Genomic DNA, 14,676 nt, shown 5'->3' on the forward strand with positions numbered 1-14,676 from the left:
GTGGGGCTGATGTAGTAAAAGTCCAACTTTTAGTCAGCAAATGAAATAAACTGTTTTCAAGACACATATGGAGTAAATATGGACGGTAAAGAGGTGCTACTTTTACAGTCACTTTTCTGAACATCCGTCTCACAAAGGAATCACTTACAGGCCTCTGGGAACCTGGCTGCTCTATCCTCAGCCGGGTGAGCTGTGGATGGGCTCAGCCACCAGCCCTCCTGTGCTCCCTCTCATGTGACTCATTACTGCAAATGAAGGTGTTGGCCCCAAACCCTCTGAAGCAGCTGAAAACTATCCTAATATATAGCACCCAATCAAGCCCCTCCCCGCCTTGACTAGACTCTCCGCACATGGAAGTGTTTTGAGATCTGGTTCTGTGGGCTCCCGCACCGACGACAGGCCTCACTTTGATGTCAGCGATAAAATGGTTGTTCCAGGGAAGTGTGTTCTTTAATCCCACCACCCTCCTTCCCCCTCATCACCGTGAACCAGGGCAGCTTTCACAAACAGCTTTGGTAGAATCCTCCAGTCTCTGCCCTTGGCCCTGGTTCCTATACTCTTTCTTCCAAAGGAAACCAGGGGCTTACTTTTCCTGACCCTTTCCTGATGAGGCCAGTCCTGGCAGCGGTGCAAGTGAGGAGTCTGAACACTCTCACTGTGTGCCTGTCACGCGCCAGGCACTGTGCTGAGTCACTTAGACATATTATCTCATTTAACCTTTAAAAGGGGCCCTGGCTGTCAGTTTTGTTACTTTTTCCCATTTTGAAAATGGATAAACTAAAGCAAAGATAACATGATAGTTGGGGTGACAAAGCCATTAGATGAACAGGCTGAACAACAGGTTTAGAATCTGTGTTCTTTTTAAAAACTTAACTTGTTGAAGTATAATGTGTATTCAGAAAAGTGAAAAATCCTGTGTATGTAGCTCAGTGTATGTTCATAAACACCCATATAACCAACTTAGGTACAAAAAAAAAAAAAAAAAAATACAGCCAGCACCCTAGAAGCCCCTTGTACTACATAGTCACCAGCCACCCAACTCTGCACAGGAACTGTTATCAAGATTTCTTAGATCATACATTAGTTTTGCTTATTTTTGAATTTAAATGGAATCAATACAGTATGTATTCTTTTGTATTTAGCTTTTTTTTTTTAACCCACTATTACCGCTGTGAGATTATCTGTGATCTGTGTGAGGCTTTTCATCACTACATAGTGTTCCACTTGCAAACATGCTATAACAGATCTATTTCATCATTAATAGTAGTAGTAGTTGTTGCTCAGTCATGTCTGACTCTTTTTGACCCCATGGGCTGTAGCCCGCCAGGCTCCTCTGTCCATGGGATTTCGCAGGGCAAGTATACCAGAGTGGGCTGTCATTTCCTCTATATCACATTGTTAATAGGCAGGGGTTATTTATAAGTCAGGGCTACTACATCAGCGCTATTAGAAACATTTCTGCTCCTGCCTACTGATAAGACACACACACACATTTCTGATGGGCACACACATCCAGGAACGGGACTGCTGAGCATGTTCAGCTTTAAAAGACACTGCGAGCAGGCCAGCCGGTGCTGTTAGGCGCTGGCAAATGCCTTGATGGGTATGATGGACTGAACTGTGCCTCTCCAAAATTCCTGTGTTGAAGCCCTAACTCCCAATGTGGCTTTATTTGCAGACAGGGCCTTTAAGGAAGTAATTAACGTTAAATGACATTACAGGTGTTCTTTGAAACAGAGGAGACCCAGAGCTCACTCATTCTCCTAACACACACAGAAGAAAGGACACAGTGAGAGGTGGCTGTCTGCAGCCAGGAAGAAACAAGAGTCCGCACCAGAGACCAAACCTGTTAGCACCTTAATCCTGGACTCTGAATCTCCAGAACTGTGAGAAAATAAATGTCTATTGTGTAACCGCCCAGTCTGCAGCATCCAGAGCAGACTACTACGAGGGGAAAAGTGGTAGAGAAGCTGGGTTCGCTTCAGGAAGCTTGCTTTCTATTTGGGATCTTGGCCTTTCTAGGCCTGTCCTCTTGGCCATACTGAGCCCACAGTTTTGTCTCCCCAGCCCTTGGACTCACCAAAGCTCAGGAAAGGGGTGCAGTCTTGCAGTGGCTTGGGCCTGGCTTTTTAGCCTTTCATCCTTGAGCCAATTTCAGCCTGGCAAAGCCCGGAGGGAAAAAGGCACTTTGAGAGTGGCCTGCAAAAGGTTATTTATCATTCCTGGAAATGGAAATCTAAATGGTCATTTTTTTAAAATAAGGAACTTACAAAATAAAGCTGTTGCTGCTGCTGCTAAGTTGCATCAGTTGTGTCCGACTCTGTGCGACCCCATAGACGGCAGCCCACCAGGCTCCCCCGTCCCTGGGATTCTCCAGGCAAGAACACTGGAGTGGGTTGCCATTTCCTTCTCCAATGCAGGAAAGTGAAAAGTGAAAGTGAAGTCGCTCAGTCGTGTCCGACTCTTTGCAGCTCACCAGGCTCCTCCGTCCATGGGATTTTCCAGGCAAGAGTACTGGAGTGGGGTGCCATTGCCTGCTCCGAAATAAAGCTGTAGTGGAGCTCATATCAATTCTGGGTTCTTTTCATCAAAATATTATTCAGTCAACTAGTTACTCAAATGGTGTGTCTGCTGGTTTTTGAAATTACTAACCTGACACAATTTTTTGCTCTAAGGAGGTCTCAGTTTGGAACCCACACTTTCTAGATCTTTGTTAACTTGGAGAACTGGGAACTTCCTAGCCAAATTCCCTTCAGAACTGACTGAATTGTTTTTGAAAAAAGAAGTTTAAGAATTCAAATACTCAGTGGCACTTGAATTAAAAAAAAAAAACAAAGAACTGTCACATTTAGTGACTGAAAAATAGAATCCTGTGGATGATGGTCCGAGTTGCACAATGTGAATGTACTTAGTGCCCCTGAACTGTACAGTTATTGGTTAAAATAGCACATAAAATATAAATAAATAAATAGCACATAAAATAGTATGTGAATTTCACAATAAAAAAAAATTTCAAAAAAAAAAAAAACCCCAGAAAAATAAGAATCCTGGATGAAACCCAAAGTGAGCCCTCCAAATCAGGAACCCTGGTCTCCAGGCCCCTACTGTTCCCCATCAGCGGTGGGGCACAGGGTGAGTCAGCCACCTGGAGCTTCAGCTTCTTGGGCTGTTTCAGAAACTTCAGAGCACAGCTAACCCTCAGCACTGCCGGGTTAAGCCTCAGCACTGGTTGACGGGCAGTGTCCCATGACTAGTGGCGTCTGGTCTCCCCCACTGGGCTCTGAGCCCCTTGGGGCAGCAGTCGTGTCCTGCCCCTTCTATCCTCAGTACAGGGTCTCACAATGGGGATGTGATGAAGCCCCCATGCCAGCACTCTGCATGCTGGCAGCCCCTCCCAGGGGTCACTGTCGTGGAATGCCTCACGGGGCAGGGCTACGGCATCTCTAGCAGAGTTGATAGTGAGTTGTCATGTAACAGGAAATAGTCAAAGTTACCGTACAAAGCTCCTTATACGGCCCGCAAAATGCAGGACATACACATTCAATCTAGTCGAGTCATCTTCAGGCACCAACACTCTTGAGAACAACAAAGCCAGATGCAAAGAAGGAACCACCAGCTGAAGCAAGAGATTTGGGCATGCAAACCCCTCTGCCTTTGTAAATCCTACCCAGTCCCTGAAGGGAACAGAGACATGTGGAGACAGCTGGAGAAGGTCTGCTCCCTGGCACTCCATCCTGAGAAACCTCAGGACCTGAGTGAGACTGTTGAGGTTGGCTTCCCATATCAGTGACTAGCCTGGCTCCCTCTTTCAGAGGTCTCAGAACAGTAGCTTGGTAAAGCCTCTGAACAAGTCTGTGGTAGTTTAACATGGATACACCCTGTTTCTCAACCTTATCTGACACTGGACCTTGATTCTAGAACACCTATTAATATTCTGTGGCACAAGCTGAATGTGACATGCTGGGGACCTGGCCTTAGACCACTATTCAAAGCTTTTCTGACTTACAAACAATCCCTAACACAAATATTTATCTGGCTTCAGGGCAAAGCAATTAAGAACAACCTATTATAGAATCGGATGAAGAGTGCTGTCCAATTAAAAACCAAATGAACAGCTAAACATCCTGGCAGGAATGGAAGGGATGGAAAACTTAACAAAGCATCCATGGAATTATTTTCAGATACTCAACAAATGTTATTGCATATGATCATGGCGGTTCAGAAGAGTAGCAGTTAGTCCTTAAGACAAGGTGACATCCTTGGTAAACTTAAGAGGGTAGGAAGACATTTATTAATAGAATTAAAAAGTTGGGTGTATAAAGACAAGATTCAATTGTTGGGAAAATTTATCCCCTCACTGCACCAGACAAGAAAGACCCCGCTTATCCTCTCAGCTTCCTGCTGTTGTTTTCCTAGAGACACAGCTCAGAACAGCCTCCCAGACAAAGGAGTCAACCAACTCAAACAGATTCTTCCTGTTTCCTAAGAATCTTGAGTTTTCTTTGACCCTAAACATTATTTTCTTAAGGAGGAAGGTCTTTCTAATGAGTGAATTTCAAGATACCAGGCCATAAATAAAAGTTTATCTTTTAGTTCACATCCACTTGTGAATCACATTTGGTACATGGACAAGAGACTTCACTAGAGTCTGTATTGTTGGCACGTCTCCCGTGGCATGAGGCTCGTTGATGGAGGTTGCTCAGCCAAGTTTCCCGATGTATAAGAAGCCTCTCCATCAATTATGTGGTTTGTTTTTTTTGAGAGAGAGAACAATTCAAAGGATGTTTGAACACCCCAGAGTAGAGGTGGTCCTCATCTCTTCCGCTTTCCACTGCGTTGGACATATCAACCGTTCTTTTAAAATAACCATCTGCCATCCTTACTCATTGTATTTGGACAGTTTCAGTCTGGGGATGATGTTCATGGACTGCAGTTCCTGGAAGAGCAGCTTGCAGGCGTACGGGATGCGCAGGGAGGATACGTGGCAGGACGACTTGCAGAAGTGGCACCTGAAACCAAGTCAGCTGCGTTAGAGGGACAGCAACTCGGGGGCAGAGGCAGCGCGAAGGAAGGGAAGATGCGCTCTGCCCATTCCACGACCATCCTATTGAGTTCCCTCATTTCCTAGTCCTCACACTATCATTCACACTATCAAATAAGTATGTATGAAAGTGAAAGTGTCAGTCACTCAGTGATGTCCGACTCTCTGTGACCCCATGGACTGTAGCCCACCAGGTTCCTCTATCCATCAAATTCTCTGGGCAAGAATACTAGGGTGGGTTGCCATTTCCTTCTTCAAATATTTATGTACACACCCCCGGAATAAAAAGAAGCATCCAAGGCAGGAAAAGAAAAAAACAAACCAAATACCACTCCCCCAGTTTTAAAAGCACATACTTTTAATCAGTTGCATCCACACTTCTAGACCTTTTTCTTTAAAATGCAAAATATCTGCCTATACACTTGTTTTGAATGAGGCCCAGAAATTTGAACTATCTGAAAGTTACTCAGATTTAGTCTTTGTTGTTGAAAGAATTTCAAAACAATTTAGTCCCTATCCCTGTAGTTGAAAAGCTACTACTGCTCTATACAATTCTAGACAAGATGCTCAATTTGCTTTCTGTCACTGAAATGCTTGAAGTGTGATGGGCAAGAGAAGACTTTCATACAGGAAGGTGGTGTCAGTCACGTGCTACTTATTTTTCCAGTGCTCTTCAAGCATAGATATTTCCCTTAGTCCTGGAGGCCACTGTGCTCACAATGCACTGATTCCTGTGTGTGTTCATGTATTCCCATTTTATCCTCACAACAGCACCCGCTCCGAGCCAACGTATCTGCTCTTTCAATTAGTTTTCTTTTCTCTTCCTTCAGGAAAAGTCAGTGAACTGAACCTACATCTTAATCAATGGCTACAATGGAAGAAGGGTCCCAGGAGAGAAGCTGAATTATTCTCTTAGGTTTCAGACCAAAATAGGACCTCACCCTGTATCTCAAGGGTCTGGGGTACCTGGGACAATAGATTTCCAGTATATATCCTGAAACTTAACAGGTAGAAAACTGGATCCTCCCAGGTAACAGGGTGCAAAATGAATGTAGGAGGGACAGCAACCATGGCTTAGAAGAGTCAGTGCTGACTGGGGGCTGGAGGGAGATTCCTTAGTGATGGGCAGAACAGAGCAGTAAGACAACGTGTGTTAAACACGTAGAGGTGTGTGTCATTTCACTGAGTAACCACAAAAGTGGCACAAGAATGTTCATGGTCAAACTGGTTATAACGGCATAAAGCTAGAACTCACATGTCCAATAAATTACTGGTTCTGTGATTACAGGACATTTATGCAGAAGAACCCTGTGCAGCCAGACCCAGATTAGTGAAATGTAAAGGTGATCAGGACACAGTGTGGAGTGAAAAAGCAGTCTACTCAACAGTGAGATTACATGGAGGGTTCTCAGACGGGTTTCAGTAAAAGTATGAAGCTTCCAAAATCATCTGTAACCAGATTTTTTGGTGCATATAACTTTATTTTTATGCTATTATCAGAATCTCAAAGGGGTTCATGATTTAAAGTAAAAAAGGGTACAGACTATTTGGAGAAGGAAATGGCAACCCACTCCAGTGTTCTTGCCTAGAGAATCCCATGGACAAAGGAGCCTGGTGGGCTACAGTCCATGAGTTGGACATGACTTAGTAACTAAACCACAGAACAACTGGCAAACAGAAATGTCCCCAAAGGGTCACTAAAATGTTGACAGTGGTCATCTGTGGGTGGCAGGAATTTGTATTGTCACAAACATGACAATTTTTTCTATATATATGTATTTTTTACAACTGAATATAATAAAAATATTCAGGGGTCATTTTTGCCATCAGTAAAATAAAGCTTTATTAATTTTAGAAAAGCATTAAGGCTGAGAATTTGAACGAGATGGTGGGTGACTATGCAGATATGAACTTTACAAGGAGAGATGGAGGGAAAAAGGACAAACCACGATGGACCCATGCCCGGGTCCCCACCAGGGGACCTGCAGAGACCTTAACAAGCACTGTGGAGATCTGATTCCATCAACACTAATAATAGGAACATTATGGATGACTTTTTCCTAAAAGACTACCTAAAAACCTCATTAATGCATTACAGTTTATGAATTATGTTTTTAAATGTGCCTGGGTTGATCTAGTTTATTCTGGAATCATGTTCATGCTTTAACTAAACTGGAGAAATGGATTTAACTGGGGGAATGTCTTGCTGATTCTCCTGACCAGTACATTATCCTGTGACTTCAATCCAAGCTCATCTGTTTAAAGTTTCCATATGTGCTGATTCATAATCCAGAAAGTCCACTAATCTTCTCTATTATTAAATATTTCTCATCATTTAAGATGTTCCAGTGCATATATACATGCATAAATATATACAGATAAAACATGCACATATATACAGATAAAATACACATAAATAAAAATATATAATGTTTTACCCTATTTCTGAAAGAGTTCCAAAGGAAGAGACTTTACCCAAACAACAAGAAAAGAAACTGATTTTTTAAGGCGAAGGCAGTGGAAGGAGGCTGTGGCTTCACATGAGGAATGACTGTCCAGTAAAATATCCTCTACGAGCTAATTATCCGAATAGGGATTTTCTTTTCTCGGCAGTTTTCCTCTCTTTTGTGACTTACGCCCTCCGTGTCTTCTGCAGAACAACAGTCTTGCTGTAAACATCCCCATAGCAATGCCTTACTAATGTGCAAATCACTGACAAAAGGCCAGTTTCAAGGTTCTGAACTGCTCTAATTACTCAGCCTCCATTGTGCTGTTCATTAAAGAGCGACTTCCTCCAACAAATGCCCCATGCTCCCTCCCACACAACCCAGCGCGCCTGATCAGGTAAGGACGGGAAAATGACAGCATCATTAGGCCCCTCTGCTAGGAAGCAGCGCAAGGAGGGTGCCAGACTCCCAGAGTGGGTGAGGATTTTATTTTTTTATGTTGGCAACAAGGGTTGAGTGGTCTGTAAGCAGGCTACTCAAAATCAGACCTACGGCATATCTATGTCTGTTTAATTACAGTAAAGACCCTTAAACTGTATAACCTGAGTTAGTCCTCTTTCAAGGGATTTCAAATACAATACACATTGAACACATGAGCTTCAAAATCAGGCACTGCCATCAAACGATCAGCAGCAAAGGAGATGAGAATTTAACAGAAGAACGAGGAGATCAACCACAGCTTATATGAGTTTCCCCGAGTATTCAGCGGAAGACAGGGGAAGGTTTTCAAAGTATGTGAATGAAGCTCATCTGCTTCCGTTCTTTTTTGCTCTTTCTCTTCCCTGTCACACACACACTCTCTCTTTCTTCTTTGAGTGGGAGGCACAGGAGGGAATGTGGGGAGAATGGAGAAGAAAAGGAAACTCTGAAGTCTCATGATCCCTGTTCTTAATAAAATGATTCCTCTGCACCATCTTTTCAAAATAAATTACTTTGAGATCCTTGTGCCAGAGGATGGCTGTCTACGAACCAGGAGGTAGGCCTTCTCCAGACAGCACATCTGCTGAAACCTTGATCTTGAACTTCCCTGCCTCCATATATGTGAACAATACGTGCTTGTAGTTTAAACTTAAAAAAAAAAAAGTCCTTGCACCAAATTAGAAGACTTAAGCATAGTAAAACTAGTTCCAGGCATCTCGCTATTACACATTTTGTTGGTGTGTTACATAGCCAGAACAATAAAAAGCAAACTCAATATGCATTTCAAAAGACAAACAGACATCTCAGAATTGAAACACCCCCTCCCATGTCACTGATAAAGCAAAGCCCAGGCTTATGCTTAGAATACTGTCGCCTCCTCTCTGCCATCGTGTGAAAGGAACAAAGTGCAAACAGCCACCTCTTGTGTTGGGTTTTTAATACGAAATGATTTCTTCACAGATAAGAAGAAACAGACGACTCCTTCTCAACTATTTTACACCAAAAAAAAAAAAAAAAAAAAAAAAATCATTAACTGGCTAAAGGGTTTTGTTGTGTAACTAGCAAGGTATATACAGTGTTCAAAGAAGTTCACTCATTCCAACTCTTGATTTGCTTTCATTCACCAAGAAACTGGCAGCAACACATGGCAAAAAGTTGGGGTTCTCTCTGGAAGGAGGCTCTGAAGCGGGACACAGTGGGGGAAGGGGCTCTGCGAGAGTGGGTGAGGGAGTTGAGGCTATTTCCTGTTCCACAGCATCTGCCTTATACCCTGCTAGACCTCATCTCTGGCAGAAGAGTGAGTAAACAACCAGGGAACTGCTGGCCCTCCTGCCTGCAGGGGTATTTCAGGGCTCTGGATCATGACTAACCTAAGGAGAGCAGCTGCTCTTCAGTGGTGGAGCAGAACCAGTATAAGGAGGAAAACACGCACAAACAAAAAATACGGAGTATCATCTTTTAACTGGCCTGTGTACTGAACTCAACACAGAAATTACAAAGTTTATGAATTATGCAATTTATCTATGGATAATCCTAAGCAATTATATTTGATTTAGCATCAAAAAGGCCCCAGGCTGGAGAAGCAGAGGTAGACAAGACAGAGTGGAGTTAGAATGAGCTAGAAGACAAGCTCCCTGTGAGCAGCCATTCATCTGTCCTATTCACCACTATAACTCTGGGGCCTAGAACAGTGTCTGGCATGTAGCTGATTCTTACTCAATGTTTGTTGAGTGAAAAACCGAGACAGACGTGGTCTCTGACTTCAGGGAATTCACAGGCCAAATGTAAAGCAGAGAGGGTACAGACAAGGTCCAGGCTCTGCCACCAATTTGCTATAAGAGCTGGGGCAACATACCTGGTTCTTTGGGTTTGAGGTTAAACAAGGGCATTTGACACGGTCTTCTATTGAAGGATACTAGTTAAAATATGCTATAATTCTGAATCTGCTAGTATTTACAGATGAATAGTGTTATAAAAACAGAGAAGGCGATGGCACCCCACTCTAGTACTCTTGCCTGGAAAATCCCATGGATGGAGGAGCCTGGTGGGCTGTAGTCCATGGGGTCGCTAAGAGTCGGACACCACTGAGTGACTTCATTTTCACTTTTCACTTTCTTGCATTGGAGAAGGAAATGGCAACCCACCCCAGTGTTCTTGCCTGTAGAATCGTGGGGACGGGGGAGCCTGGTGGGCTGCCGTCTATGGAGTCGCACAGAGTTGGACACGACTGAAGAGATTTAGCAGTAGCAGCAGCAGTGTTATAAAAGGTACTTGAGATAACATTAAAAAGAAGACAAAGTCTCCTTGGGAGTTTAAACTGTAGTGGTCGTAGAGAGCAGAACATCAGGCAGACAAACTAAGCATGTACATACAGAATCCTGAATTCCGGAATGCCTGGATAGGGAAGGCTGCAGAATATGTGGGGAAGATGCAGGTTGAAACTCTGAGCTGTGATTTAAGAGGCAAGGGATGTGGTGCGAGAGACACGTGGTATCCACTTACCAGCCGGAGTACCCCAGAAGTCCGCATTGCCCACAGACATCAACCTCAAAGGCGTCACTTGAAATCATTAGTCTCTCTAGTAAAAGCATACTGGCTCCATAACCGATTAAACAGTCACGTTCCATTTCTCCAAGACGCAAACCACCATCGCGAGATCGACCTTCAGTGGGCTGCCTTTGGAACAAGTCAGACAAATGTGTTGGTACTAAACAAAGAGGCAGCATCACATGCTGGCTAAAAGCACAAGGCTACAGAGCACGGCTCACCTGGATTCAAACTGCTTCTATTTTTTAAAATTAATTTCCTATTGGTGTATAGTTGCTTTATAGTGTTGTGTTCGTTTCTGCTGTACAGCAAAGTGAATCAGCTATATATATACCTATATCCACTTTTTTTCGGATTTCCTTCCCAGTTAGGTCACTACAGATCACTGAATAGAGATCCTTGTGTGATACAGTAGGTTCTCATTAGTTATCTATTTTATACAATCCCAATCTCCCAATTCATCCCACCCTCTCCTTCCTTGGTATCCATAAATTGGTTCTCTACATCTATGACTCTGTTTCTGCTTTGTAAATAAGCCCATCTATACCATTTTCCTAGATTCCACATGTAAGTGATATTGTATGGTATTTGTCAAACTGCTTGTAGACAGTGACCAAAAGCATGCTGCTCAGCCTCTCAGTCTCATTTGTAAAAATGCATGTAAGACAATCTAGCCCAAAGAGCCTTCAATGAGAAGAGACGTAACCCGAGTGGCTGCTAATATTACCATTAGGTGGAAATAATAATCACACAATCCTCTGTGACACAACAGTAAGTTAAAATATAATCACACAGAACAGCAGTGCTAGCGTTACTATCGCCATCACTATCAGCATTATCAGCACCCGAGAGTCGTCCAATCAGGGGAGAAAGTCTTTTGAGTATTTTCAAAGATGTCTCAGTTCTCTGTTATTTAAAAATAGAAAAACTAAGCAGAACACACTATGGAAGAAACCTGGGTGCCCAATAGCTATTGCCAGGGCTCCAGAGAGGAGCTTTACTACTAAGATATAAATTAAACATGGGAAGAAGCAGAGAGAGTTTTCTATAAAATTTGGAATAGATCAGGAATCCCCTGGAAGGATGGAGTTCTGAGACAGATGGGAGGTTCCCCAGAGACTGGGAAGGTTCTGTGTGTCCCACTCAGGCCGTTCCTTCTTGTATGAGAACTGGCCCCTAAATGGACTTCCTGTGGTTTCCGTATCTGCTGGGCTTGAGAATACTTTAAAAGGTTAGGGACCCAAGCCCCAACTGGTACAGGATAAATGACTTTGTTAGGAGACTACTGGCAAGACCTTCCATAGGTTTGCTTACCTATGAATTGATTTTCAATTGGTGGCTATTTTCTCACTTTAATCAGACATGTGAATTTTGTTGATGCCTACCTAACACCCTAAATTTTGACATCTGCCTACTGCTACATCTGAGAAATGCAACGTAGACTTGACTACATTATAAATGCTTTTCTCTTACCTGGTAAGGACAGCTCGTGGTCCCCGGGCCCGGGCATGCATTTTATCAAGCACCATGTGTTTCAGTTTCTGATAGTATACAGGGCCAAAATAGATGTATGCTTCCAAGGGCTCACTGCAAGAAAGGTCAGAGTTTTAGGTTAAGGAACTAAGTTTGGGCTAACAAGAGACAACCGTTTTTAGGACTCATCACTGGCAGGTCCTAATCTGTTTTTTGAATGAGTTTATGACTGAAAGAATGGGCAAGAGAGTGACTTTCAGACTGCAGTAAACAAAATGCTAGAACTGAAAAAGTAAAAGTACCACAGATGCAATAAAAGATATACTGTTCGATTAGAAATCAAAATTTATGAACACTGTGTGCATGTATCTCTTCAAATTAGGGTTTTTGGTTTTTTTGGATATACAACCTGGAATGGAATTCCTGAGTCATATGGTAGTTTTTATTTTTTGCTTTCTCAGAAATCTCCATACTGTTTTTACAGTGGCTGCACCAATTTACATTCCCACCAACAGTGTACAAGGGCTCCTTGTTCTCCACATCCTCGCCAACATTTGTTCTTTTTGTTAGCCATTCTGACAGGTGTGAGATGGTATCTCATTGTGGTTTTGATCTGCATTTCCGATAACTAGCAATGCTGAATATCTTTTCATGTGCCTGTTGGCCATCTGCATGTCCTCTTTGGAGAAAGTCTATTCAGTTCTTCTATCCAGTTTTTAATTAGGTTTTTGTTTTTTTAATGTTGAGCCATATAAGCTGTTTTTATGTATTGGATATTAACCCTGTCCACTTACCAATCTTATCATTTGCAAATATCTTCTCCCATTCATTAGATTATCTTTTTGTTTTATTGATGTTTCTTTTGCTGTGCAAAAGCTTTTCAGTTTAATTAGGTCCCATTTGCTTATTTTTGCTTTTGTATTCTTTGCTTTAGGAGATGGATTAAAAAAAATATTGCTGCAATTTATGTCAAAGAGTATTCTGCCTATGTTCTTTTCTTGAAGTTTTATAGTATCTAGTCCTGCATTTCAGTCTTTCATCCATTTTAAGTTTGTTTTTGTGTATGATGTTAGAGTTTGTTCTAATTTCATTCTTTTACATGTGGCTGTCCAGTTTTCCCAGCACCACGTATTGAAAAGACTGTCTTTTCTCCACCGTATATTCCTGCCTCCTTTGTCACAGATTAATTAACCATAGTGTGTGGGCTTATTTCTGGGATTTCTATCCTGTTCCATTGATCTGTTTGTTTTTATGCCAATACCATCCTGTTTTGATTACTATAGCTTTGTAGTACAGTCTGAAGTTAGGGAGAGTGATTCCTCCAGCTCTACTCTTCCTTCTCAAGATTGTTTTGGCTCTTTGGGGTCTTTTGTGTTTCCATACAACATTTAAAAATTATTTACAATCACCAAGGTATGGAAGCAATCTAAGTGTCCATCAACAGATGAGTGGATAAAGAAGATGTGGTAATATCTATATGATGGAACGCTACTCAGGCATAAAGAAGAATGACATTTTGCCATTTGCAGCAACACAGGTGAACTTGCAGGGCCTTATGCTAAGTGAAAAAGCGAGAGAAAGTCTAATACCATATGATGTCACTTATATGTGGAATCTAAAAATTATAGCAAATTAGTAAATAAAACAAAAAAGAACCAGACTCATAAAGAACAAACTACTGGTTACCAGTGAGGAGAGGGAAGAGAAAGGGGCAGTATAGGGGTAGGAGAAAAAGGGTTATTATGGGATTATATGAAACCATGTGTGAAACTTTTGAAAATCATAAAGCACTATAAAATGAAGAGTCTTTCATTCAATTAAAAAGAATAGTGAAAAAAATGTAAACAGGTTGTGAAAGAGTGTATATAGGACAACCCCTCTTTCACGGTTGCCACCCTTGTCAAGTCACCTTCCTTTCTTGCCTGGACCACTGCAGACAATCCTCTGATCTGTCTCTCTGCTTCTACTCTTATCTCTTAACAATCTATTCTTTACACAATAAGCCAGAGTGATTCCTTCTAAAACAGAGCTCACAGCAGGTCATTCTTCTGCTCTAAATTCCCAGTGGTTTCCCATTACATTCAGAATCTGTATCACCCAAACTGTGTATCATGGCCACAAGGTCTAACACAAGCTGGTTCCTGTCCACCTGACTCATTTTCTACTCCCTCTCCCCACCACACAACTCTACTTCAGCAACACTGGCTTCTTCACTGCTCCTCAAATGTAGCATGCCTGTCTGCTTCAGGGCCTTTGCACTCACTGTCCCCTCTGCCTGAAACAGTCTTCACCAGGTACTCATGTGGCTCTGTCAAATACGCCACCTCTTCAGAGAGATGCACCCTGATGGGGTCCTCCTTGCACCACAGCATCACAGTGCCAGGGCATTGTCTCAGCTCTCACCTAGGTTATATTTTGTCCAGAGTATTTGTCACTGTTTGGTATTAAAAAATACATTTGTTATTTCTCTGATTATCGCCTCTTTTCCCCAGGAGAAGTCAACTCTGCAGGATAAGCACTTCATCTCCTTGTCACTGTGGTCCCTGCACTAATGACTCTGCCTGGCACACAACTGGCACTTGGTCAACATCTGTCACATAGCTGACTCATGAGCCTTTAGAAAAGGTGTACTAAGAGTTTCAAAAGAGAGTGAATATTTAAATGCTTTGATAGTAGAAAGCTTTTTTC

At 42.4% G+C, this 14,676-nt stretch overlaps 1 protein-coding gene across 2 annotated transcripts in view; it reads right to left on the reverse strand.

Moving 5' to 3' along the window:
* Positions 1-4,263: 4,263 nt before the first annotated feature.
* The window catches only part of POLR3B (RNA polymerase III subunit B), a 117,842-nt gene continuing 107,429 nt past the window's right edge, over positions 4,264-14,676 (reverse strand). For both annotated transcript variants that reach the window (XM_006069580.4, XM_044941399.2), the window contains 3 exons: positions 11,989-12,102; positions 10,471-10,644; positions 4,264-5,009 (listed from right to left, as the gene is read on the reverse strand). In XM_006069580.4, coding sequence (XP_006069642.1) covers positions 4,880-5,009; positions 10,471-10,644; positions 11,989-12,102 — 418 coding nt within the window. In that variant the 3' untranslated portion in view covers positions 4,264-4,879. The remainder of the gene's footprint in view (positions 5,010-10,470; positions 10,645-11,988; positions 12,103-14,676) is intronic.

This window comes from Bubalus bubalis, chromosome 4 (genome assembly GCF_019923935.1).
Source record: "Bubalus bubalis isolate 160015118507 breed Murrah chromosome 4, NDDB_SH_1, whole genome shotgun sequence".
In the NCBI taxonomy this organism is placed as follows: Eukaryota; Metazoa; Chordata; class Mammalia; order Artiodactyla; family Bovidae; genus Bubalus; species Bubalus bubalis.